Source organism: Silene latifolia, chromosome 1 (genome assembly GCF_048544455.1).
Source record: "Silene latifolia isolate original U9 population chromosome 1, ASM4854445v1, whole genome shotgun sequence".
NCBI classification, from domain to species: Eukaryota; Viridiplantae; Streptophyta; class Magnoliopsida; order Caryophyllales; family Caryophyllaceae; genus Silene; species Silene latifolia.
The window spans coordinates 20514962-20541586 of record NC_133526.1 but is presented as its reverse complement, the minus strand read 5'-3'; the positions used below and the strand labels follow the sequence as shown (position 1 = coordinate 20541586).

The window sequence follows — 26625 nt, the reverse complement described above, 5'->3', positions numbered from 1 at the left end:
TGCTTGACAGGGCGAGCGGTGGGGAGTACGTTCAGCTTGTGAACAATTACCTCCCGGCTCACGCCTGGCATCTCGGCCGCTGAGTAGGCGAAGACGTCTTTGTTCCTCCTCAGCAGGTCTAGGAGAGCGGCCCTGAATTTTGGCTCCAGGTTGACACCGATAATTACGGTGCGCCCTGGGTCAATTTCCACCTCTTCAGTCTCGGCTCCCTCGACCATGCCGACAGTTGCATCCATGTGGTCGCCCTCCGGTTGTAAGGATGGGCTCTTCCCCTTCTCGGACTTCTTTGCCACTTTGAGGGATTGCATGTTGCACCCTCTGGCAGATATCTAGACGTTGACTACCTCGTCCTTCTCGTCCTTTGAGACGAGCTTATGCGCTTCCCCCCGGTCCGAGACATACATCAGTGTCAGGGCCCAGATGGACATTACTGCATCGGCCTCGCTCAGAGTGACTCGGCCTATGAGAACGTTGTAGGCGGACGAGCCGTCAATGACGACGAACTCAGCTAGGACATTCTTAGCCGCATTCCCCTCGCCGAACATCACTTTGGCGATCCCGATTGATCCCGGGGTACAGGCCGGCCCCGGAAAAAAGCGTACAACGGATTGGTGCGGGGCTCAAGTCTTCAACCTTCGAGACCGAGGTTGAGAAAGCACTCCCTGAACATGATGTTCGTGTAGGCGCCTGTGTCAATCAGGCACCTCTTGACCAGGTGGTTGGCTATGTCCAAGTGGACTACAAGTGGGTCGCTGTGAGGGGCGATGACTCCCTCGTAATCTTTCTTTCCAATAGTCATATCGGGGATGTTGGAAGCGGGGATCGCTGTTTTGGGCACAAAGTTTATGGCCTGATACAGCTCGTTCAGGTGCCGTTTGTGCCCATGAGCGGACCCACCGTTCTCGTTTCCCCCGATGACAACATGGATTACTCCTATCCGTTCAAAGACGGATTTCTTATTTGAGCCGCCGGCATCAGTCTTTTGGCCTTTGGCGACATATTTGCCGAGGCTCCCCTTCCGGATCAGCTCTTCAATGGCATTCTTGGATGCGGAGTTGTCGATTAAGTGTCCGGTGTGGCGTGGTACTCACAAGATCGCTCGTGTCACCGTCCCCCCTCGGCCTGGGGGGCCTTTCCCACTTCTGACCCTCGTTCTTGCTCAGGGCGAAGACCTCGGCGGCAGATACGACCAGGGGGGTGTGATCATTGTACCGCTTTTGGTAGTACGGTCCCGAACTCCCCCCGGCGCCCGCCGAGTTCTGTTTCCTGGCGGACCTGTCAGACCGCGACCTATCATTGTCACGGCGTCTTTCATCCGGGTTGTCCTCCCGGCGGCTCTTACTCTCTGAGTGCCCGGCCTCGCTGGGACCCACCCAGGTTTTGTGGTAGTCCTCCACCTTTATGGCTTGGTCGGCCATCTTCGTGGCGGAGTCTAAGTTCAGGCCTCCGCACTTGATGAGCTCGTTTTTTAAGTCTCCTCTTGGGAGGCCTTTCATCAGTGCGAAAGCTGCCAGCTCGCTGTTCAGCTCACGAATCTGTTAAACCTTGACGTCGAACCTCTTCACATAACTTCCGAGAGACTCGCCTCCCTCCTACTTGATAGTCAGGAGATCCGATGTCTCGACGGCCCTCCTCTTATTGCAAGAATACTGGGCCAAAAATATGTCCCTTAGGTCGCCGTAGCAGTATATCGACCCATTGGGTAGTCCCTTGTACCAGCTTTGTGCCATCTCGTGCAGGGTTGTTGGGAAAACTCGGCACCAAACCTCGTCAGGCTGCTCCCATACCGACATGTAAGACTCGAAAGCCTCAGCGTGGTCGGTTGGATCGCTTTCTCCTTTGTATGATATGGGTGGCAACTTTAGCTTAGTCGGCACCGGGACCTCTAGGACGTAGGGGTTGAGGGGCTGTCTGACCACGTGTCGAATGACACGCGGCGATCGGCTCCTCGCATCCCTAGTCCGGCTCCTCTCCCCGTGGCGGGAAGGGCTTCTTCCCGACTCGGTGAGTCGGGCTTCTTCTCCGACTCGGTGAGTCGGACTCCTTCTTCGACTCGGTGAGTCGGACTTCTTTCACTCCTCTAGGGCAAGGCCTCGTCGGTGTTGCGGCGACGCTGTCCTCCGCGAGTGCGGGAAGGACTCAGGGTCTACCACTAGCACTCTGGGCTCCCCCGGCGTCTTGACGGGCCGGCTTCCTCCAATGCTCCGTTCAAGTCTCTCGGAGTCACATTTTGGGCCCTGGTCTCTCCGGACGGGTGCCGCGCGCTCTTGTCGGAGTGACGGTGTGAGTCGGCGTGCTACCTATTAGGTCCGGGAGTAGCTTTAGTTTAGTGCATCAACCACATGTCCCATGATGGTGACTTGGTCGTGGCGCGTGGCGTGTCGAAACCAGTATTATTGGCATCCCGTACTCGGTTGAATTACTCGGCCGGTGGAGGGCTGCAACAACCCAATTGTGGACGGTATCATCTTGGCAGAATTCGGTTTCGTCGGTCACGAATACTTCTTGTTGTTTCGACATCTTCTTAGCTTTTTGGGTGGGTTTTTGTTTTTGTGTTTGTTTTTTTTTGTTTGGGAATGAATGTGACTAGCTTCTAGTATCTTTCCCCACAGACGGCGCCAATTGTTCCGGGTGTAATTCCAGAGCAGTTATTTGTTACCACCTGTGCTTGTAGAATGACGTCTTTGATTGAATCCTCTTTTCGGTCTCCTGAAACAATGAACAAACTGAGGGCTCGGCTTTGTACCGAGCGAACTCACTCCGACGCTCAAGTCAGTACACTTAAAAGGATTAAGTTATGTGTTACTTGGCGAAGTATGTTTTGTAGAGAGATAAAGAAGATATTACCAGATTATGAGGTGTTTAGGTTATTTTTCGGATCCTTTCCTCAATGAGGGTTGAGGAGTATTTATAGACTTTCACCTTTTGTCACGTAGTGGCCAAGTGGCCAAGTGGCTAGCGGGTGGAAAGACCGTTCTACCCTCGGCCGATGGACCCATGGCAAGCCGGCGGGCCTGTTGGCTCGCCCAGGGGTCTTGGATATGAGTTCGCGGATATGTGCCGGGGCTAGTTGTCCTAGCCGAGGCACAAGAGACAGGCCGACAGGCTGCGTCGGTTAGGCTGTCTAAGTCGTTGACTTGTTGTGGATATCTTTGACCTTGCTCAGTATGTTGACTCGGTCAGCGGGTGCAGAATATGCCCCATCAGAATGATTACTACACTTCTTGTTGAGCTAAATGGAAAAGTCGCACCGGCATGTCCAAAAACTCAATGATCTTCAGCTGCTGGTCCTGAGCTACACCAACATGGCGGCATTGGCAACCAATCGGCATAAGCATTGGCTTCTCGATAAATATGAATAATCCCCGCTTGCCATGAAGTGTCATGGATAAATGATTTGCAAATTTGAATTACACATGGGAATGAGCCGCAGGAAGAAGCTCATCCGCCCTCATATATACCCTTCAATAGCCCTCGAGTCCGTCTGAATTATTAATTTAAAGTTCATGTCATCCTCGTTTTGTTGAGGTAGTTCTTCACACAGACCGTGCAGTTTAGCAGTTCTTGGGTTGTAGACTCCATTATAAGTCCTTTTTGTATTACGCGAGTTGCAAGGGAAATATGATCAAAATATGAAGTAAGTTGAACAAGGTTTACAAAATATGATCTGTTGAACTAGCCATCGGATCAGAAACAAGTCAGTTCACACCCGGTTAAGTTTATGGTGTTACTAACGGGTCATTCCGAGGAGTAGATCAGGGCAGAGAATTAAAATTCGAATCAGGTCAGGTGTGGATAATAAAACGCAAGTATAAATAGGCATCTATGATCTATACAAAACGAACCTTAAACCATCTTCTGACATCGAGAAACAAGAGTTGAACAAGGTTTACAAAATAAAGTTCCTGCGGTAACACTGAAGCCCGCAATTTACACACTCAAAGACGCACACGGATTACACGAGAAAAACATTCCACATAGTAACACCACATTCTTCTGACGAGCCGCACTAAGTATTGAGCTTATAGAGGTCACGTTAATCACAAATGCCTTGAATCTTCCACCTTTCACAGTTAATTAATGAAATAATACCATCATCTTCGCCATTCTTGGGTAGTCGTCTTCCCTGACAAAGCTAATACCAAATTCTTGTTACCAAACAATAGCACATAAACGCACTGGCATAACTTTCTCATCATATAGCCGTTAAAGAAAAACCGTTCATACATCAGGGAGCATATTTCCTTGGACAGCCTTATACGAAATACCAAAGAGAGGAATCGTCAAGATCCTCACTCGTGCTAACCACGACAAAAGGGAGTTGACGACAGGTAATTGGCAATACACGGATCTCATTTTCAGATTTGGGTTATCTAGACAATGCTTTAAATCACACAAACAAAATGTTTTACATCATTTGTCGCCTGTGGATAATTATAATTATAATTATTACAGACAACATTACCCAAATTCCTCCAGGCTCTGCATCCCCATGTTGAAAACACACAAGGGATGCTTTCAGATAACCTATAACGAAACTTGGGGCAAAAGTTGCATTAACGAACTGCTACTTACAGTCCAAACATCAGAATAGTTAGTACGTAATAATGGTCATAGAAGCAAATTGGCAAATTGGCAATGCTTCAAATATAATCAAACAAAACCGTAAATCAAGAAGCAGGCAATAAGTATTTAAAGAGCTTACCATTTCCATCTCTCGAAGACAGCAAAGATTTATCACTTTTATTTCCCCCTTTTCCACTGCCCTGAAGTATTTTTGGTGTCCTTGGTGAACCAGAGCCAACTTTTCCATTTGCTGGAGAAGGTAATGAATGACGACGCACGACATTGTTCTTCTCACCTGAATCTTGGCTAAGTCTAGGAGAACCTTGTTCTCTCAACTTCGCCTTGGCAGATTGAGTCGCTTGCATATAGCTTGGAAGCTTCCTAGTATTCTGCAAGCCATCCTCTACATGATCCTGCTTCGCAGGTAAGGAAGCTCTTCTACTGGATTTTTGGTTCTCGCTTGGCATGGATTCTACTGCCTTGTTTAACGCGCCATTCGGCACAGGAGTATTTTCATCTTTCTCATTACCATCAATAGAGTCTGATTTGACCTTGGTAATCTCCTCATTAAAAATTTCCGTAGACTGGCTAGTTTCTTTTGGACCCTCGTCAGTTTCCTGCTCATTTTCTTCAGGAACCGATATCACCTCTTCCTTTGAAATAAAAACAGTTTCTTCCTTCATACTCTCAACTGGTTTTACTTTTACCTCATCTGGACTTGGACCCTCCTGAACACTCGAAGTAATTGTTTTCGCTTGGCTATGGGGAGGCCCTTCAGTAACTTCAGCTGGAGTAGAGCTTTCGGTTACTACAGGTGGAGTAGGGCTTTCAGTTACTACAGGATTCTGGACCTTTCTCAGACTACGTTTGACCTTCTCAAGCTCACTCTGTGGATTTTCTTGGACTGGATCTGCTGGATGGCTAGATACTTTCTTTGGGTTGCGTCGTGGTTTCTCCAATTCAGAGGCTGGCTGAGATGATGCGTTATCGAAAGCGGAAGGAACTTTTCTGACACTACGTTTTGGCTTGGTGATTTCTCCCTCAGCAGCATGCGAGTTTCCCTGCTTTTTTTGGACTTTCGAATTGGCTTTCTTTGGTGGAGATACTAGTTTCCATGGGCAGGATGCAGACCATCTTTCCAACCATATTTCGACTGAATTTGAATCTGTTTCATCATATTGGACTCGAAGAGGCATCCCTTGAGGTGATGGAGCTAAAAGCTACAGGGACAATAACAGATCAGAAGGGGACAATAACAGATCCAAATGATAATGTATTAAAATTCTTCAAAAATTTGTGAAATTGCAAAATTTAGCTCATGGTAATAGTTTAAGTTGAATGCATTCAAGTACAAAAAGATGTATTCTAACATCAATTTTTAGTTCTACTCAAATATTTGATGGGATTGTACGCAAGATTTGAAGAATGAAGAGCAAAGTAGCAGTTGATTGACACAGTTGTGAAAACAATTATCATTAAAAGTCGCCTAGAAACAACCTCAATTTATAACTTGTAAGTTTATAACAAAGAGATAGGAGATGAAAGATGATCTTTTTGAGAATAAAGCATTATTCTCTACGCATCTGACCCCTACCATAATTTATATTCAAGTTTTCATGAATAAGAGAATAACAGCGAGTCAACTTTCTGGCGGTCAGTGCTTGGGTCTTTCAACGCACAAAATTAAAATATAATTGAACTTTGTTGCAGCAGCTTTGGACAATTCGCTCAGTTTCAAGTGTAAACTAATGGCAAAGGTCATTTGTCAAGGTCGCAAACAGGTTTTTTTCAGAGCACATGGACCCTGTGAGAAATGGGTATTGTTCATAAATTATAGGCATTGAAGTTTATGTGTGCTCATTTCATATGGATATCCATATTATGACTCATACTTATTACCTACATGCTCACTCCTTGGCTGTTCAAAGAAAACAGAATGATTATAAAATTATAGTGGGAATGTCAAACTTACTTTTCTGACAAAGGAATTCTCAGACAAGCTCGCAGTGCTAGTAGACACGACATCTCCATGCACATCCTAAAAGTAAGCAACATTAGCCCGAAGAAACAACAGAAGAAATAGCATTCAGGCATTTTAGAAGAAATAAATGAATTGTCGTGGAACCTAAGCAGGTGCGTGAAAAGGATCTCACCATAAACGTCAACCAAAATTAAGTGTTGCTAATAGAACATAAAACTACATTGATCTTATAATACATTGTTTTTAAGAGATTGTCCAAAAGGGCCGCTAAAAGAGGTTTAAGTAGAATTGACAAGATCTGTTTAACATTGAGAAAATCGAAATTTCAGAAGGGGAAAAGCCTTTATTGGCACGAACAGTGTAAGATCATGCCTAGAATTTACATGCCAATCATGAAATACCAACCCTTGATACAAGAGTTCATATTAGAACACCAAGAAAACATGGCAAGCTGAATCAACAATTTTAGTACCCGAGGATTCACGTTGCAGACTCTTTGCACTTCAATCCCTGCATCAGAACATCGAATTGTTGACCCACGTACAAGTGCTTGAAGCTTGACAATTCCTATAACACAATACAAGGTTGCCACAGCTTGTCTTCTCACCAAGTGTCCACGAATTAGAGCCTGAAGCCTTATAATGCCTTTCAGGGCCTTGAATGCGCGCCGCGCCTTCACAGAATAAATTATGAGCAATGAGTAAAAGTTACCAATGGAGAAAATAGTTTCTTTGACATAGCTATAAATTATCAGGGATGTGTCATATTCCGATATATGAAACGTTAATATGAAAGGATAAATCAAGAAGAAAGCCTGAAGAGAGAAGGTACAAGAAACACGCTTCCTTACTTTACTTAAGATAAATTAAATAACATATTCTCACCATATTCTTCTTTCTGGGACATTAGACATCAATTCACTACATTTCTCTTTTAGGTACAAAATAACTTGAAAGGTTCCGATGTGGGTATGGGTCTCATTATTCTCTCACATATCTTCTATCAAAAAGCAAATGAATTGAATTCAAGTGAATGGAGGAGTACATCATTCTCGAACATTTCTCAAAATAAACCCACAGAAGATAGCACAAGTGTACAAGTAAACTGAAAAGACATCAGAGGAGCCACTAAGTGACACAACATCATCATTTCTGAGTATGTTTATTAGAGCAACGTAACTTACCAAGTAACCCCTAAAAGCAGCTTGTGTCTTTGTTGCAGCCTTTTCTTGGGCTATCCTCTCCACATTAGTTGAAGTATCTAATGCCATTACTAATTCCACATCGGCATTTTGATCTATAGGTGCTGGTATTTCTTGATTCTGCAGAGTAGAAGAAGCATCCTTATACATGGAACTTGACTTCTGCTCATCCACATGAATTGCACCGAGTCCACCACTAGGTACCTCCTGAATGTTATCATCTACACTAGCTTCAGGAGCCATCACACGAACATGCACCTCTTTTCCATTTGCACGTTTCTTTGAGTCAAGGTGAAGAAAAATAAGAATGCAAAAATAAAAAGACTTAAGTAACATACAGATAAGGCCAAAGATCAGCCAAAACTAGCACTACATGAATAATATCCATTTCTCCATAGATTGCAATACGAAGGTACTAGTGCAGTAACAACCTAGGTTGCACGAAAACGGACACGGACACGGACACACGACACGGCACTTCAAAATTTTCAGGACACGGACACGGCAAAAAAAAAAATCAATATACATATTAAAATAAAGAGAATTTGAAGAACATTATAACCAACATCTAAACTTTGGTCATTTAAACATTTTAAAGCCACAAAATCGTAAAATGACAACCAATATTAATGTCTTATAATCAACATGTCTTAAAAGCTACAAATTTCCAAATTACAAACCCAAATTTAAATAAGCATTCAACTCTTACAAAATTAAATAAAAAGTATCAAAGGTTCCAAATTACAAACCCAAATTCGAGTCTTACAATACTATTCACCATAGTCATCAAACCGAATATTTTCCGCAAAATATATTAACATTAAAAAGCACCAGAAATAAGTTGGACAAACAATGCTCACCAAAAGCTAAAAAAAAAGGAGTTCACGGATCATCCTTTGCACCATTGTAATTATTCATTAAACTTCTTTCAATAAGTGGTAATAACAACTCAGTTATTCGCTTCCGAAAATTATCTCTAAATCAAATAAACCCTAGCTTCCGAAAAATCAACAATCTCCAAATTTAAAACCCCCAAATTTAATAACAACAATAATAATCATTATAACGATTGATTTTGATTAATTTGATTATTTAGAAACTTATTATTATGTATAATATATATAGAGATTAATATAGAAATAAAAATAGATTGAGAAATTAGGAAAAAATGAAAAAACGAGCTACGTGGCGAGCAGAGGCCGGCGGCGGGGAAGGGGAGGCTCACGGCGGCCGGACTCAGGCGAGGGGAGGCGGGAAGGCGTCGCAATGCAAGAGAAAAAAGGGTATAAGTGAGATGTAAGAGGAAAATGGAAAAGTGAGATGTCGTGATAAGATAAAGTGAGATTTTGATTTCAAAGCTGCTTATTTGTTGTGTCCAGCAGACACGGGCCGTGTCCAACCATGTTGGACCGTGTCCGACACGTTTTCTTTTAACATAAAAGCCGGGGACACGGTTCAAGGCGTATCCAGAACGTTTTCAGGCGTGTCCTACGAGTGTCGGTGTCCGACACAGTGTCCGACACGGGAACGCTCAAAACTAGGCGTGTCCGTGCAACCTAGGTAACAACCATGAGACTATTTCTAGATTACCGACCTAAAAGTTCGTTATAAAATTTAACAAAAGATGGAGAGAAGAAAATAATTATTTTTAAGGCTTTATTTGAATGGGGGATTTGAAGGGTTGGAGCGGGGATTAATTTCCCTTGCTGGAAAACTAGATTGGGTTGGAGGGAAGAGGAGAAATGGAGGGATCCATCTCTTTCACAAGAAAAATGATATCCTTCCCCTCCTCTTCCCTTCCCTTCCCTTCCCTTCCCTAATCAAGTTTTAAATTTCTAAATGAAAGATGCTTTGTAACAGACAAAGAGCTAATTATTTACATTCTCTCAAAGAAACTGAGAAAAGTAAGGTCGCATCAGAGAACGGCAGAAACCAAATACACTATACATAACACCACAAGATAAATCAAAGGCATCAACAAAAAAAACATGTGGTTTAAATGACCGACTTGTAAGTACACATCCCAACCGCAACAAAGTGATGGAAAACATAAGTTCTGTACATCAAAATCCAAGACACAGCAGGCAACAACAACAACAACAACAACATTACCCCAGTGCCTCAATGGCTCCCGCAAATTGCGGGGTAAGGGGGGGTCGGATGTACGCAGCCTTATCCTTGTGTTAGCAACACAAAGAGGTTGTTTCTGAATGACCCAAGATGAAAATTGCGTCGAGAACTGCATCGAAGGACCACTACTTCACAAGAGAAAGAAGCGCAGCCACTTTAGTGAGCCATTTTGCTTTATTCCATCACGACCCAAGACAGAGCAGGCGTACAAAAAAAAAAGATTCTCACTTCTACAATTCACAAAAAAAAGTATCCCAAGTGCCCTTAGAACTTCTCAAACTTATCAGAGCAAGTACAATGGTTTAGCTTAGGGACTTGAAATTGCAAGCTAGTGGCTAAACCATTGGAGATAGCCAAGTAGACTTGCTTAGGTTGAGCAACTAGCTTCATTAGGCTAGTAGCTTAAGTGGTCCCACTAAAAAAAACAACTAATAAGAAATTAATTGGGTTCAATCAAGCTAGTATAAACAAGGCTAAACCATTGTACAAGTTTGGTAGTTGTAGCTTAACATTTGATGTAGCAAAGGTAAGCTAGTTGCAACTAGCTTACCATTGGACTTGCTCTCAGTAATCGCCTCTTTCCCAAGCTAATAATAACTTCCCCAATCCATATGAGCCTATGATATGTAGGTATTACTTCTCTGTTTTGAAGCTCAAAATTTCATGGCCACCTATCGGACTTCCATCACGGCATTCTACCGGACTTCCAATTAACAACTGTAATAAAGTTAGATTCCAAGCACCCAACTTCAAGGTTTTGTTTGCTCATAATCTTTCAGTCAAAAACCTCATGTAAAAGCTGAGCAACGTTAGTGAAGTTCTCACCAATTAGACTTAAAGAGCATGGGAGTTCCCTTTAGGGTGTGTTTTGATACAAAAAGAGAAGAGCAGAGGAGGGGAGGGAAGGGAAGGGGATAGGGAATGGCAAGGTTTTCTCTCCAACTCTTTCATATGTTGGAAAGACTTTAATGTTCTTTGCAGGAGGGAAACTGAAGGATACATATTCTCTCCCCCTCCAAATTCCTCCAACTCTATTCCGATATCCAAACAAGGGAAACTGACTTTCTTCCTCTCCTTCCTTCCCTTCCAAATCCTTCCATTAGTTCCATCCAAACAAATGGTTAGCCTCGGGACCAAATTTCCTTACACAAACTGATTATTGCGAGCCCGATGATAGACAATAATATGCTGGGAATAATCTGGCTCCCCTGATTTTTATTTGCGACAATTGCTACTAGGCATTCTCAAAAGGCGAGATGGTGTCTTATCAAGTTGTCCATGTGGGAACTTCAATAATTCAAAAAAAAAAAAAAAGAAAGAAAAGAAAAAAAAGAAGAAAAAAAAGAGAACAAAGTCTAACACCAGCCAGATTATAACATAGCTCAAGTACAGAATGGGGCAAGTACCTCTTTGCCCTGAGCAAAGTTAGATTTGGAAGATTTTTTCCCGAAAAGTACATTCTTGATCCACTTTCCTGGTGACTTTCTCATTGTCAAAAGGACAGAACCAGAAACCTTCAGACAGATTCTGCATAGTTATAGAAATTAGAAAATGATAAGCTAATAGGTAATAAGCACAGATGGTCAAAAAATGATCCGATAAAAGTTCACCATGAAACTGTTATCAGACAGGATGGTAATCGAGTTTTCCAGCAAATAGCAGAAATCAAGCAAAACTCCATAAGCTAGGCCATAAATTCAGCTTGTTAGTATTCTTAATTCAACTGCGAGTTGTAATAAGTTTTACATTGGTCGAAGGCATTTTGAAGTGCTTTTACGAAACAGCTCAAATGCTAAACGTGAGACACAACAGGGGGTGCCTCTGTCACCTTACCTGAACACGTGCATTATGAAAAGGAAAAAAATGCTAATACACCTTCGAACACAAAGCAAGCATCTTTGCACCTTTACAACAAAACTCAAAAGCATTCTCCTCAAATACAGTGGATCAGTATCAGTATTTCAACAAGAAATATAGAGAAGTCGTGTATTTACATTCCCTCAAACTGAAGTGTGTCTTTGCTCCATAAGAATGAATAACTTCTCATCACATTTTTAGTTCATTTTCTAGTTATTCTTCCCTAAAAAACATCCTTAGCTTTGCGCAGTTATCTCACACAATATAAACTATCACGAGTTAACTGATATGTCCTTTTGTAGTTTCCAGTTAGTGTATGTAAGTCAAATGATGCAGCCTATATACTCAACAAATAATTCCCGCAATACAATGGAAAAACCAGTAGTAATGACACAATTTTCTAGTTATTCTTCCCTAAAAAACTTCCTTAGCTTTGTGCAGTTATCTCACACAATATAAACTTTCACAAGTAACTGATATGCAGCGTATGTCGAACAATGCATCCTATATGCTCATCAAATATTTATCCCATTACAATGAAAAAACCAATAATGACACAATTAGTAGCAAATAACTCCCTGCACACTCCAAACATGTCATAGAATTAAAATCTCGCCGACTTAATACTAAGTGTACAAAATTGGCAATATAGAAACAGCTGAGAAATCCTACCTACCAAGAAACAATTGACACCTCTAATTAAGAGAATGAATCCTTCCCGTTTCTTTTTCTCTCCATTTTCTTCCATTTCCTCTAATACAACAATATTAAATCATTATTCATTCTCCAACTCACCAAATAATTAACCGTTAGATCATTTCGGGATAAAATATGGGCCATTGAGAGGTAATGGAAGGGCATGGGAGAGGGGAAGAAATGGAGAGGATCCCAATTGTCTAATTTCATTCCAAACTAACCACCATCACCAGTTCACCACTATGTCCATAAAGTTGCTTGGACTCACATCACCTCGCCTCGACAACCCCAACACATATTCATTGTTATCAACATTATCTTATCAACACAAGGACTAACAGTCATACAAAACTATACAAACCTTAACCTTCAAATGGTACATGATCAGCTTACATTTACCCAAACTCAAATCAAACAACAGCCCACTTTCTAATTAAAATGAAATACCCATTTACTTACAACACTTTCCCAATCCTCACCCAAAATCTAAACATTAAAAAACCCAACAAAAAAAAAATCTTTCAAACAAATACAGATAATCATAAAGCACAAAGCTTTAGCATTAAAATTTCATAAGCATTGAAATAAGTTGAAACAAAGTTATAGATCTATAACTTACCAAGCAAATGCAGCAGTTGCAAACCCTAAATCAAGCAAACCAAAAGAATCAAAACAAAACAAAAATGTCAGAAAAATAACATTTAAACATTAATTATTGTTGTTCACATGTATAGTACAATGTTACAGATAAATTAAAAGGGGTATTAAAATCAAGGAAAAAAAAGATAAAAAGGAGAGAGGGAATCACGAGAAAAGGAGGTTGATAATTCCTCAAGTTTTAGACACTCACTGGTTTAACTGCAACTACTGTAGAAACTCCTGTACTATAACGACTAAACACAGAAAAAACATAATAATATTGTATTGTTTCCTACCTGTCTATTTTTATTTGGTGAACTCAACGGTTGGATCTGGTCCTATTTGTTCATTGGTTTCATAGGTGTGGGTACTTGTTTCAACCGTTGGATTGCTAGAGATATGGCAATCGGGTCGATCAGGTTGGGTTAGGACCTGGCAAAATCAACCCGACCCGGTTGACCCGACCCGAAAAGGATGACCCGAGACCCGAAATTGACCCGAATTGCTGAACCTGGATGACACCCGAAGCCCGAAGTGACCCGACCCGACCCGAAAATGACCCGAGCTTTCATGGACCCGTAACAGACCCGACCCGAAATGACCAATCCGAAACCACTCAACCCGAAAATGACCCGACAAAATATAACTTTAATTGACCCTAATAGACTTGAAATGCCTCTCTTCTCTTAATCTTTGACCCGAAAATGGCCTGACCCGAATTAACCCGACCCGCTTGACCCGAAACACACCCGACCAACAAACCCGAAATAGACCCCTAACCTGAAATGAACTGACCCGATCCAAACTAATCCGAAAATTTGAGAAACCCGAAATGACCCGACTCAAACTGGCCCGACCCGAACCCGACCCGGTTGACCCGTTTGCCAGGTCGTTGTGTAAAGGTTATAAGATAGATCATGGGTTCTGGCCTTGTGGGATATCGGGCATGGCTTAATGTGGGTGAAAGTTGGCCGTTAGCTAGTAGTGACGATTTTAGGAATTAATACGAGGAGTATGAAAAATGACCAATCACACACACAACATTATAGGTTAGTGAGAGCAATAGCAATAGTAGAACTTTATATAAAGTTTTTCATATGTCATGTCACAATGCATCAACCCCAATTTTTAAGAATTTTTGTTCACAATAGAAGAACTTTATATAAAGTTCTTAGATGAAAAAAAAACCATAAAATAAATAATGTAAAATGGTTTCTCACATTTTACAAAGTTATATTTATTGGTTATACATTTTCCAATATTTTAGAACTTGGTTCTTAAAAATAAGAACCAACTTTTAAATGCAATAGAAGAACTTTTAAAATAAAGTTCTTGGTGACAAACTCAATGCTAAGAACTACTATTGCTATTACTCTGAGGGATATAAGGATGTTATAGGTTGAATCAACCTAGTTTCCTTACTTTATAAAAAAAAAATAGATTTGTGAAGGACTTCTAATTCCAACTATAAGATTCGTGTATGAACAAAAGGAATTCATAGTGAAATAAAGTAGTCGGAAATCGTAATTAATTATTAATACGACGAATCGTACATTTGTTGTTAAACTCTTTTTAAAATTTTATATAATGAAGTTATGAGACTATTTGAAATGAAATATTTTGACTAGGCAATGCTTTATATTGATAAGACATACTCCCTCATATGAACAATTATGTTTGATGATGAATGCAAGAATATTTTATTACTCTCAGCAAGTAAGTTGTCCTCATTGAATAATTTGACCACATACAAGTGCCTCATCAAAAGGAATAAGTCATGGTACCTCAAAATATGAGTTCCTCAACATGAATTAAAACTTTTGGTGGCATCAAATATAGGTCATCAAGTCTAACTAATGATCCAACACCAACAGCAATACCAACATACGGCCTCTCAGTCCAATTGGAAATTCATTGAGTTTTACTCTCAACAACCATCATTGAGTAATTAGTCCAGCAATGCCAACCAACCAGCATATCACACAGAAAAAGAGTACCTCAATATGACTACATCAACATATAAATAGTGGCAATAACATGGACCTCTTTTAACAAGTGTGATATGTTTACTGGCCCAACAGAGTAACACCCAAACACCCACCAGTTAACATACAACCTCTCAGTCCAGTTGGACCTTCATTGAGGTTGCACACGCCAAAACTCTCAGCAAGCAATTTGTCTTCATTGAGTATTTTCAACACCATTGTCAAAGAATGCCAAGTAGCATAAAACACAGAAGAAAGAGTACCTCAACATGGCTACCTCAACATATAAATAGTCGCAACAACATGGACCTCTTTTTCTTGAAGTGATATGTTGACTGGCCTAACAGAGTAACAGTCAAAATGTTGGGTAACCACTTGTAGATACCTCATTTCTGCACCTCCTGCAAACCACCCGGTGATGATTGGGTCGCATGTTTGGTACACGGAACGATTTATGACAGTTCGTAAGTTTATCGTCAAGTGATAGCTCAAATACTTGTGTCTACCCCTTGGTCGTTATCTACGTGCCATTACGGTCGTTTTGACCGTAATTAGAGTTCATTTGGAGTCCGGGTCAAAAACCGTCTTCATTTTCTAATAAACCGTTTAAAATGCCGAGTCGGAACGTTCTGGAATATTCCAGATATTTCTATTCCATAATTTTAATCTTTTCATCTTTTGTCAAAATATATTCCGAAATCTTATTTTAAAGAATAAGGAAGTTGAGATCTACCGCAATTCCATAACAGAAACGCGAAAATCTTTCTTCCACGGGAGGAAACCTCTGGGGAAAGAACGCAGCACCTGCTGCGCCTCTTCCAAAGGTCGCAGTGGCTGCTGCGCCTCTTTCCCAGCCATTTTCTGCGTATTTTCAGATCTTTTCAAGATTTGTTTCCAAAGGTTCAGTCATACCATAATTCCTCCGTGTGAATAGTATAAATAGGGACCTCCGTTCCTCATATTTCTCACGCGAGTGTCCGCCCTTCTCTTCTCTCTTTGCATTCTAAGATCGTGCTCTAAGGTTATTGACGTTTACGTGCTTGATCAATCGACCACGTAAGCTCGGATCTTTCTGAGTACCAGTCTCGTTGCATGACCGACCAATTTGACCAACTCCACTCATTTATCAAATCAATTTAATTTAAATCCTCTTACGAGGGCACTTTTATCATACATTCGAGTCGAGCAATCACTAATCGTTAACTTAATTAATCTCGTTTCGTCAAACCCTTTATCAAACCTATTTTTACGGATTAACAGAAGACAAACGTTGAGAAGAAACGCAGCAACTGCTGCGCCTCTTCGAAGGGTCGCAGCATCTGCTGCGCCTCTTCCTGGGGCTGCTGCAGTTCCTGCCTTTCTTCTTCTTCATTTCTTCTTTGTTAATTTGTCTCTTTTGTTCCGTCTTTTCTTATTTTCCTTTCGCATAATAATTATAATACATAGTTCATAATAATTTGTCACCTTTAAATCCGACTTAAATCCCTTATAATTAATATTTGCGGGTTTTCGTCATTAAAATCAAACCCGGGTTTTAGAGATTCAATTTGTTTATATCAAATCTTTGGAATTCGACCTTTTGTATATATTTTCATCTGTTTATCACCTTTCTTAATAGCTTAACATAAATAAGCCTAATTAATTTGTATTAATAACTTATGATTAATCTCTTATTAGTTTTAGTCCATTTTAATTTGTTTTTATCGCTTTTATAACCAATTCGCATGTAAATAATACGTTAAACCGCTTCTATCCGATTTAGATATCAATAAATCGATCATTAAATCACCACACTACTACAGATACAGGCTATAACAACGGTCAAAAACCGTTGTTATATAAAAAAGCGGACGTTGTTAAAGCGTCCGTTGTAAAAGGTTATAACAACGGTTGGTTTTCTTAAGGAAACCGTTGTTAAAAATATTAACAACGGTTTTAAGTATAAAAACCCGTTGTGGAAAGTGTGACTCAATTTTGGGGGGAAAGTTATAACAACGGGTTTTAATATACAAAACCGTTGTTATAACTAAAGACAACGGGTTGTTTGTAAATAACCGTTGTTGTTTGTTCTTAAAAAATAAAAAAAAAATTAAATTAAATATTACTAGATGCATGCATAATTACGGCCCGTTAGAATTCCGATGCATGCATTATTACTGACATCACTGTACATATGAACGGATAATATGGAATGAGAAGGGTTAGTAATAAGATTTGAAGCAGCATTATTGAGAGATATGATGATGATTATGGCACAACTTCCTAACATATATATTAATTAAAAAGCAACTCAACCCACACATTGCTTAGTATAAATACATTGCATTATCTCAACTCACATTTCCATTATCTCAATATATTCATCTCCAAACCCTAACTGCTAAAACAAACTCTACTTAATCTTTCAAAACAAACTCCAAAAACTCCAACAAAATGAATGATTTCATCCTTAAGACTCTTACCATGATCGAGAATAACAACAACTTCATCCGCCGGTTCCTCCATATTGAGGAAAGTTTCAGGAGCTACCTTGCGGATGCTCGATCCGCACTGAAGCACGCCAAAGAAGATGGCTTGACGGAGCGGCGCGATTGCGGCTATATGACGATATAGCAATCGCCGAACGGAACCTCCAAATAGCCAAGGAGGAGAGGACGGATACGATAGAGCGGAATAAGATCCTCTATGAAAATATAAGAATTGCATTTTTATATATGTAATTTTTTTTTTAATTTATGTATTTATAAATATATATATATATATATATATATATATATATATATATATATATATATATATATATATATATATATATATATATATATATATATATATATATATATATATATATAGGGTCGAGATCCGGTGAGAACCACCCATATAATGAGAACCGTGAGAACCACTCACAACCCTTAGATCTTAGATAAATGAATGCCTGAGATCCTACCAATGTCATTTAACAAATTTTCGTCAACCCTGTGTCATTTACTCAAATTACGTTCTCTCTCCAACTACTCTCTATATCCCCATCATCAAACTGCTTCCTAGAATTGAAGAACAAACTTCGAAAATCTGATGCTTCCTTCTTTAATTGAGACGCAAATCGAACTATACTTCACCGTACATCAAAATTCGTCGAGGTTTGTTTAATTTCTCTTAATTCCCCCTAATTTCGAATTTTTGCGTTTTGAATTTGTTAATTCGTCCACAAATTAGGGTTAACGAATTGTTGATTCGAGTTTGTACACATAAAATTGGGGTTTTGAATTGAAATTGGTGTTGTAGATTGAGAAATTTGGTTGCGATGGATTATATTTGATGACTTGGTTGTGACACTTGGGATTCTTCTTGTTTCATCTATTGTTGTTGTGTTCTTGACCTCTGTGGGGTCGTTGCTTATTTCTGTTGTGCTTATTGGTGGGGCTGTTGTCTGTGTTCATGGCGCGTTTCGTGAACCTGAGGATTTGTTCTTGGATGAGCGGGAGCCGCTAATCTTTGGACTTTTGTCGTTTCTAGGTGGCGCCGCTTCCTCTGCTTTATTCTTCTTCTTTGGTGCTAACTCTGTTGTCGGACGTGTTTGATTTCAGGTTCCGCTTTGTTAGGGTCCATCTCTTTTTTCTCCTTACTAGATCAAATTATCTTGTTGTTTCTCAATTGGATGTAGTTATGTTGAATCTGATTATTTGTTATCTCAATTGCTTCATTGTGTTGAATTCATTAATATGCCTCATCACTTGCGTTGGATTGTAATGGAGTGATTTTAGTTTGATATTGTTATGACTAATATCCAGTTCAGTTTGATATTGTTATGACTAATATCCAGTTCAGACAATTTAGAGAGGTTACCCATGTGGGATATGGTACCTTGGATGGAGTTTTCTGCAATTATTAAGAGTCTCTAACTCAGTTAAGTGCCTAAAAATATCTTGGATCGATCCGGTCAATTTATTTTGTGATAGGTCTAGGCATTCAAGGGACCTCAAATTGCCGAGCCAGATTGGAAAGTGGCCACTGAAGCTATTATCTCTGAGATATAGTGATTGAAGGAAAGGCATATTTTTAAAAAAAGATGGGAAAGGGCCTTCAATTTTGTTGTCAGAAAGATCAATGAATTGGAGGGTGGAAGTATTTGTGATGAAAAGCTTTGACAAATGAGTTTTGTGTAGCAAGCAATCAAGTAAGTTAAGCTCCAACAAAGAAGGAAGTCTAAAGAGCACTTGAAGACTGTCATATGTTCGCGACATATTGTTAAAGCTCATGTCAAGATACTGCAACTTTGAAAGACTAGATGCCCACTCAAAAATATCTTCTTTATAAAGCATAATATTCACACCAGATTTTAGTTCTAAGAAGGCGATTTTGGATTTGCTTGTGGTGATTCCAATTTGAAAGCCAAAACTATGTTCGGGACATATTGTTAAAGCTCTTCTTTCTTCTACGTTTTACTTAATTTGAAAGCCAATTAGCTCAAATGGAAGAGCATTGTGCAATGCACAAGATGTGGGTTCGACTCCCATATTGGCCATGAAATACCAAATCTTTCTTTTACTCTTGAATGAAAAATAGTGTAATTGGTAATCCCATTTAATTCAAGTATGTCATCTATGGTAATAATTTTGGTATATATGATAGTCTTTGAAATGCTTGTATTAAACTTCTGATAATTGCAAAGCTATTTTACGGGCTCATTGTCATTGTTGCTGCTCGCCTGAGTCCGATCAAGGTCTGCGCGCCAGCGCCATTGCCCGAATATGATTATATCCTCCTTAATAATTGTACTGTATTGCTTGCATCATGACACGTTCCTATCGTTGAATTTGCGATTTAATAGGCTATATGGGACTCGAACCCATACCTTTGTGCACAATTTGCACATTGCTCTACCATTGAGCTAATAGCCTTTAAAATACGCCAAACAAATACGAGAATGAAATAACGGGTGTTTCATATTATGGCAGCGTAAATAACTGATATGTAAGAGATAGACTAAAATGTCTTGTAGTTACATAAAAAGACCGGTAAATACATTAAATCTCCTCCACCGTCATTTCCCTTATGTTATGTACATAGAACCTTATTTCATGCACATATGATTCATTAATGCCCATATAAAATTAATGTCCTTAACTAACAGTAATTAGTATCATAATATAACCAACTAATGCAACTGAAGAACTTTTTAATGCACATAAAACCTTTTTTCATGCACATAGAACCTTATTTCATACACATATAATTTTATTTCATGCACATAGACACTTATTTCATGCGCATATATTTTTATTTGATGCACATAGAACCTTATTTCATGCACATACAATCTTATTTCATGCCCATATAAAATTAACGTCCTTAACCAAAAGTAATTAGTATCATAATATAACCAACTGATGCAATTGAACAACTTTTTCATGCACATAGAGCCTTATTTTATGCACATAGAACCTTATTTCATGCAAATATAATTTTATATATGCCAACACTTATTTCATGCACATAGAACCTTATTTCATGAACATAGAACCTTATTTCATGCACATAGAATCATATTTCATGAAAATAAAATGTCTTAAAAAAACTATTGTATAAAAGAGCACATCCAAAAATCCTTGGAAGAAACTCAAATCACAACTGAACTGATGCTAAAAGTTTACTTATGTATTGCTTTTTAAATTTTACTTTCAATACAGACTACCGGTAATTAGCTAATCACAAGAGAATGAACGTCAAATTAGCAAAAGACGAAATTAGGGGAAAATGTGAAACCACAAGGGAAAAAATACGTTGTTAAGCATTAAAACGGATAACAAACCAGTAAAGTTTCGAATGTGGAACACCCAAAAGCAACAATTGAAAAACAATAGAGCAACAACACTTAAAATGTATGTATGTAACCCATTTCAGAGAGAAATCACATTAGAACAAAAAATATACATGGGTCCATATCTCATCTCTTGTTCCCATTATTCAAAGACAGACGGAGAAGGGGAAGGGGTTCTGCTAGCAGGCTACCCCTCTGCTCCGCGTCAAATGGAGCATCACACTTGTGCAACAAAGATAAATAAGCCAAAAATGTAAAATTCTCTATCACATGTTCAGCTTCCAAAAAATTTTAAATCCTGAAGCTGGCAATGACATTGTCAACTTGAAATTATTTTTCGAGATTATCACGACTACGGGCCGCCAAAGGGGAAGGAGATAAAAAAAAAAAGAAACACATCTCGGTTGGTTTAAGCTGCAGATTCTCTGGCAATCTTCTCAGCCTTGGCAATAACCTCTTCGATCCCTCCAACCATATAGAAAGATTGCTCTGAAAGGTCATCATATTTGCCGTCCAACACACCCCTGCAAGTTTTATGCACATCACATTAGCCCACAACCAGATGTTATAAAGTGTATGAACTAAGAACCAAAACTCGTCAACGCAATAGCAGGTATTAGAAGATGTTAGTTACCTGGAAACTTTGGATGTTTTCCTTCAACTCGACATACTTGCCAGGAGCACCAGTGAACACTTCAGCGACATGGAATGGCTGACTCAAAAATCTTTGAATCTTACGGGCACGGGCAACTGTCAACTTGTCATCTTCACTAAGCTCATCCATACCCAAAATGGCAATAATATCCTGAAGATTCTTGTAGTTCTGAAGAACCTTCTGAACTCCACGAGCAGTGTTGTAGTGCTCCTCTCCCAAAATGTGAGGGGAAAGCATACGAGAAGTAGAGTCAAGAGGATCGACAGCAGGGTAGATACCCAACTCAGAAATCTGCACAAAAACATCAGAGTAAGACGGTGACATTGAATTGCAGTAGACTAGTTAGTGTGATTATTAAATAAGAAAATTACCTGTCGAGATAACACAGTTGTGGCATAAGTGAGCAAAGGTTGTAGCTGGGGCAGGATTTGTCAAATCGTCAGCAGGCACATAGATGGCTTGCACAGAAGTAATTGAACCCTTCTTGGTTGTTGTGATACGCTCCTGAAGACCTCCAAGATCAGTAGCCAAGGTTGGTTGGTAACCCACAGCAGAGGGAATACGTCCAAGCAAAGCAGACACCTCAGAGTTAGCCTGGAGTAAAACAAAAAAGATGCATTACAATTTAGCATGAATTACCAAAAAGAATTTAATCAATTACTCATGTACAAATACTAGTAACATACTCCATCAAGTTAGCATAACATACTCATATCCCTGCAAGTTTTATGCACATCACATTAGCCCGCAATTTGAGTTCTCTTGTTAGAGGGACAAAGATAAACAGATGTTATGAAGTGTATGAACTAAGAACGGAAACTGAAATCAATGGAAACGACCGAAAGAAGTACAAAACAGGAATATAACCCTAATCAACTAATTTGAATCATAATAATCATTAAAACGGATGAATAAGAAAGAAATTGGGGGGAATTACCTAAATTGTTATATGCTCAAAATCAGAAAAATCGATGATGAAATCAGCGAGAACAAAGAAGGAAGCAAAATTAAAGTCGGATTTATGAAGTATTTTGGTCGAGTTACAGTAATGGCACTGGAAATCAACGAGAATGAAGAAGGAAGCTTGAACAGAAGTTATCGCTAAAGAGAGGATGTGATGATGGAGGAGAGAGAAAGTCGAACGAAAAGATGAACAAGCAAAACGCGTGATAATAATGATAGGAAAATGGAGGGTGAGACGGGTTGGCCTATTCGATATGTTTAATCCCAGCCACTCAATAGGTTCTCATAGTTCTCATTATCTTGATGGTTCTCATAGGATCCCGAATCTATATATATATATATATATATATATATATATATATATATATATATATATATATATATATATATATATATATATATATATATATATATATATATATATATATATATATATATATTAATTATGTTTATCTTGCTTCTTCATCTTGCTTCTTCATTGTTTTACTAACTAATTATGCGAACAATACTTAAACAAATAACATAATGGTCGATAAAAACACATACATGCAAAAGAAATAAATAGAAAAAGAAAATAATGACGATGAAACTAACAAAGACGGCGAGATTTACTGATAAATACGTAACGTAATAGACGATGAAATCAACAAAGTGACGGCGAGAAGATAAAGCGACGATGAGAAAGTGAGAAAGTGAGAAAGAGAGAAAGAGAGAAAGAGAGTGTGTGTTTTGTGTTTGTTTGTCTGCTGTGTTTGTGTTTGTGTATTAAGGGTTGTGTTTTGTGGCTGCAGCAGACTTCTGTTTGTGTGGTTTATAGTATGGAAGGTATTGACAACGATTATTAAACAACAACCGTTGTGAAATATGTTTTAACAACGGTTGTAAAAAACACCCGTTGTTAAATAAGTTTTAACAACGGGTTTCAAAAATAACCGTTGTGATTACTTTTCACTAACTTTGCGCCAATTTTGCGCCAAATTATTAACAACGGTTGTGCATGTGTGACCCGTTGTTAAAACTAATAACAACGGTTTTTATAACCATACCCATTGTAATTGATTTTAGTAAAATTCGCGCCATACATTCTACAACGTCTATTGTGATTTTCGTGAATAATCGTTGTTAAAGGGGCGTTGTAGTTGCCTGGATTTGTAGTAGTGCCAACGAGCATTAACAACGCGCAGTTCCGGCTCACAACCAGAACTCACCTCAGGAACAGACGCAGTGACCACCGCGCCTCTTCCAAGAGACACAGCATTGTTGCGCCTGTTCCGGAGTGACTTCTGTCTTTGAACTTCCGTTCTTGTTTTGACTTAGTTTGTTAGTTTACGTATCAATTGACTAGTATCCGTAATACCACCTCTTAATCTGTCCGTTTTCTAACCTAATTATTTTCCTCTTCTTTTCTCAAATTATCCGTCTTAAATATATTTTAGACGTAAATCATTAAACCATTGTAATTATTGTAACTTTAATTATCACATTTTATTTATTATACCCTTTATTATCATTTGTTTGCTTGTTTTCACATATAATCAATCCTAAACCCTACTTCGACCTATTGTGTGCTAAATTACGTGTTCACCGACTTAGTTAATTCTCACATGTTAGGATTAATCTATTGTTTGTTGCATTGCATGCATATAATCGACAACATATCTTGTATAGGTGACTTCCCTAATCATTAGTAGAGGCCGCTATCGAGGCGGGCGGGATTAGGTGTTCGATCAAAAGAGCTTCCTAATACGTACCCTCACCTCTTAGTCCAGATCTCTGTGAACATCCGTGTTCATTGACATCCACGAGAGTTATTCTAGACATAGAATGCTAAGGGCAACTAGTTCTTAGTGTTCATATCATTACTTTGTATCTTAACATGACGCAAAGTATTCGAACGATTTCCAATTTTCCACAATAAATTGGTGGCGACTCCACAAATGCAAACGCTTGTTTCCCAAGCGCCCCCGTGGCCCCCCTCGTGTCCACACCTCTCAGTCCAGTTGAAACACCCCCGCACACCAGGATGCCTTACCAAGGACCATCTTAGTGTATGAAGGTGTTACCATCTCGGTCACCCGAGGTAGTAGATCAAATAGACAATAAAAGAACACTTATAATAAATTACTTTTACTTTTTACAACCAAATACAAAACCGGATACAAGTGATAATTATGGTAGCTCTAGAGCTCATGCGTCAGAACATTTATGCCAGTAGCGTGGTGACTCGATTCCCTCCATGCCCAACAACAACAACCGACTGCACCTGCTAAGCCAACTGCTCACCATCCCCGAATGGATCACCACAGTTTTGAAAATACAACACGGGGTCAGTTACTGAGCAAATGAAATAAGACAAGCACAATAAGTAAACAGTTGATCATCCACCATCTCCGGTCCCTGATCTCACACAGTAACCTACTACACACCGAAGTGTGTAGCCCTGCTAGATTAACCATCGCAACAGGTAATCTTCGCCGCCAGTGGGGGACCACAGCCAATTCCCACCTAAATCCCGCTCATCAACGAGCGATAACCCTGTCCCTTAATGTGCACATCCCCTCCCGTGGCGGGTTCCACGGAGGGCGAACTAGAGTGTGAAACCACTCCCGCAAGTGACTCCACCACAATCATCACAACACCATCACAACCACCAGACCACCACCGCACTAACACTCCAATGATGATCAGCAGACAACAATCATACACAGTACAATCAAAACATCTCAAATCAATTAAACAGAAACTGAGTAGGAAACCCTACCTTAACGCCAACCATGAAAATGCATCTACAAACAGCCAAGCAAGACTCTGAGCCGCATCCTACAACAATAACCTCATCCTATTATACGACTACCCCAACAATCTACTGAAAAGACAACAAAACAATGACTTACCTAGTAACACGGACCGACTGTAATACTACTGTTTTATGAGTCTCTGGGTACTCTATCGAGTGGGCCTTACTCTGCCGAGTAAGGGTGTGTTGCGTTTTAAAATAGTTTCTGACCTGTTGGGTACTCGATCGAGTAACCTTGATACTCGATCGAGTAAGGGGGCAATCGATCGAGTACCTCAGCTACTCGATCGAGTAGCTCGGTTGACGGGTTATGTTTTGACGGGTTTTGTTTATAACGCGGATTAGTATATATAATATGTCGTCATCTTTATTAAATACTTTTATAAACCTAATTCAGTCAAAAAGGGGATTGAAACTACGTAGTTCGCTTCATCCGCATTATTGACAAATCTCGGAGCTTGAGAGGTCGGATTTTATTGTCCTTTGTGTCTTTGTGGTCCTTGCGTCAAGGGTAAGTCCTACATACCAATTTATAGTATTTCGTTAAGTTTCGTTAAACCCTAATTTTGGGATTGGGGGTTTTTGTTATGTTTCTTGATTGATAGCGATTGCATGATTATATGTTAGGAGGAGGATTCGTAGAAGAGGAATTTTGATACAGCTGTTGAGACCGTCTGATTGTGTTGCTGTTCCAGGTAGGGTTTCCCTACTCAGTATTGCTTACATAATGTGTGGTGATTGTGCTGTAATTAGTGTGCTTGATTGATTCAGACGATTGTGCTTATACATTGTTGATAGATTCAGACGGTTGTTGATATTGTGATTGTTTGTCTGTGGTTCTCGAGATGCATTCTCGGCTGAGTGGAGTCACTTGCGGGAGTGGCTTCACGCCCTAGTTTCGCCCTTCGTGGAACCCGCCACGGAAGGGGATGTGCACATTAATGGGACAGGGTTATCGCTCGGTATGATGAGCGGGGCTTAGGTGGGAACGACTGCGGTCCCCCACTGGCAGGGCTGGTCCAAGGGACAGTCGGTGACGGAGATGGAGTGGAGTGCCTGATTGTGTATGATTGTGTGAGCTGTATTGTGTACTGTTTTGTTGGTTATATAATTTATGTAAATAGTACTGACCCCGTTTAAATGTTTTAAAAACTGTGGTGATCCATTCGGGGGTGGTGAGCAGTTATTGAGCAGGTATGAGACGATGCGTATGGGATAGCTGGGATGAGTCACCACGTTGCAGTTTAGAAGTCTTCCGCTGTGTCTGACGCTTGATAGTATTTTGATAGTAGATAGTTCTGAGAACTTGTATTTCCTTTTATCAGTTTTGGTTT

The 26625-nt window shown here is 39.7% G+C and overlaps 1 protein-coding gene and 1 pseudogene across 9 annotated transcripts; both read right to left on the bottom strand.

Annotated features, from left to right (window-relative positions):
- Positions 1 to 3831: 3831 nt before the first annotated feature.
- On the bottom strand, positions 3832 to 13393 carry LOC141600950 (protein IQ-DOMAIN 31-like). 9 transcript variants are annotated; one of them, XM_074421241.1, is made up of 8 exons: positions 13367 to 13393; positions 13051 to 13075; positions 11285 to 11405; positions 7731 to 8027; positions 7020 to 7220; positions 6539 to 6604; positions 4706 to 5786; positions 3832 to 4126 (listed from the first exon to the last, which is right to left on the bottom strand). In XM_074421241.1, exons 3-8 carry the CDS (start codon positions 11366 to 11368, stop codon positions 4095 to 4097), a joined length of 1761 nt encoding a protein of 586 aa, XP_074277342.1. In that variant the 5' UTR covers positions 11369 to 11405; positions 13051 to 13075; positions 13367 to 13393; the 3' UTR covers positions 3832 to 4094. The 9 variants fall into 9 exon arrangements, with proteins under 9 accessions (XP_074277342.1, XP_074277319.1, XP_074277329.1 ...); XM_074421218.1 differs by having other exon boundaries at positions 3832 to 4135; positions 13240 to 13385; XM_074421228.1 differs by having other exon boundaries at positions 3832 to 4135; positions 13367 to 13385.
- Positions 13394 to 20971: 7578 nt separating this feature from the next.
- The window catches only part of LOC141641597 (ATP synthase subunit beta, mitochondrial-like), a 151492-nt pseudogene continuing 145838 nt past the window's right edge, over positions 20972 to 26625 (bottom strand).

Bases quoted from the DNA above. Each gene is read 5' to 3' on its own strand.
- LOC141600950 (XM_074421212.1), bottom strand. From the start codon at position 11,806: ATGCTTTTGAGTTTTGTTGTAAAGGTGCAAAGATGCTTGCTTTGTGTT. The intron at 11,406-11,711 runs GTAAGGTGACAG...ATAACTATGCAG, and splicing joins TTCATAATGCACGTGTTCAG to AATCTGTCTGAAGGTTTCTG. The intron at 7,221-7,730 runs GTAAGTTACGTT...TATTCTGTGAAG, and splicing joins CTGCTTTTAGGGGTTACTTG to GCGCGGCGCGCATTCAAGGC.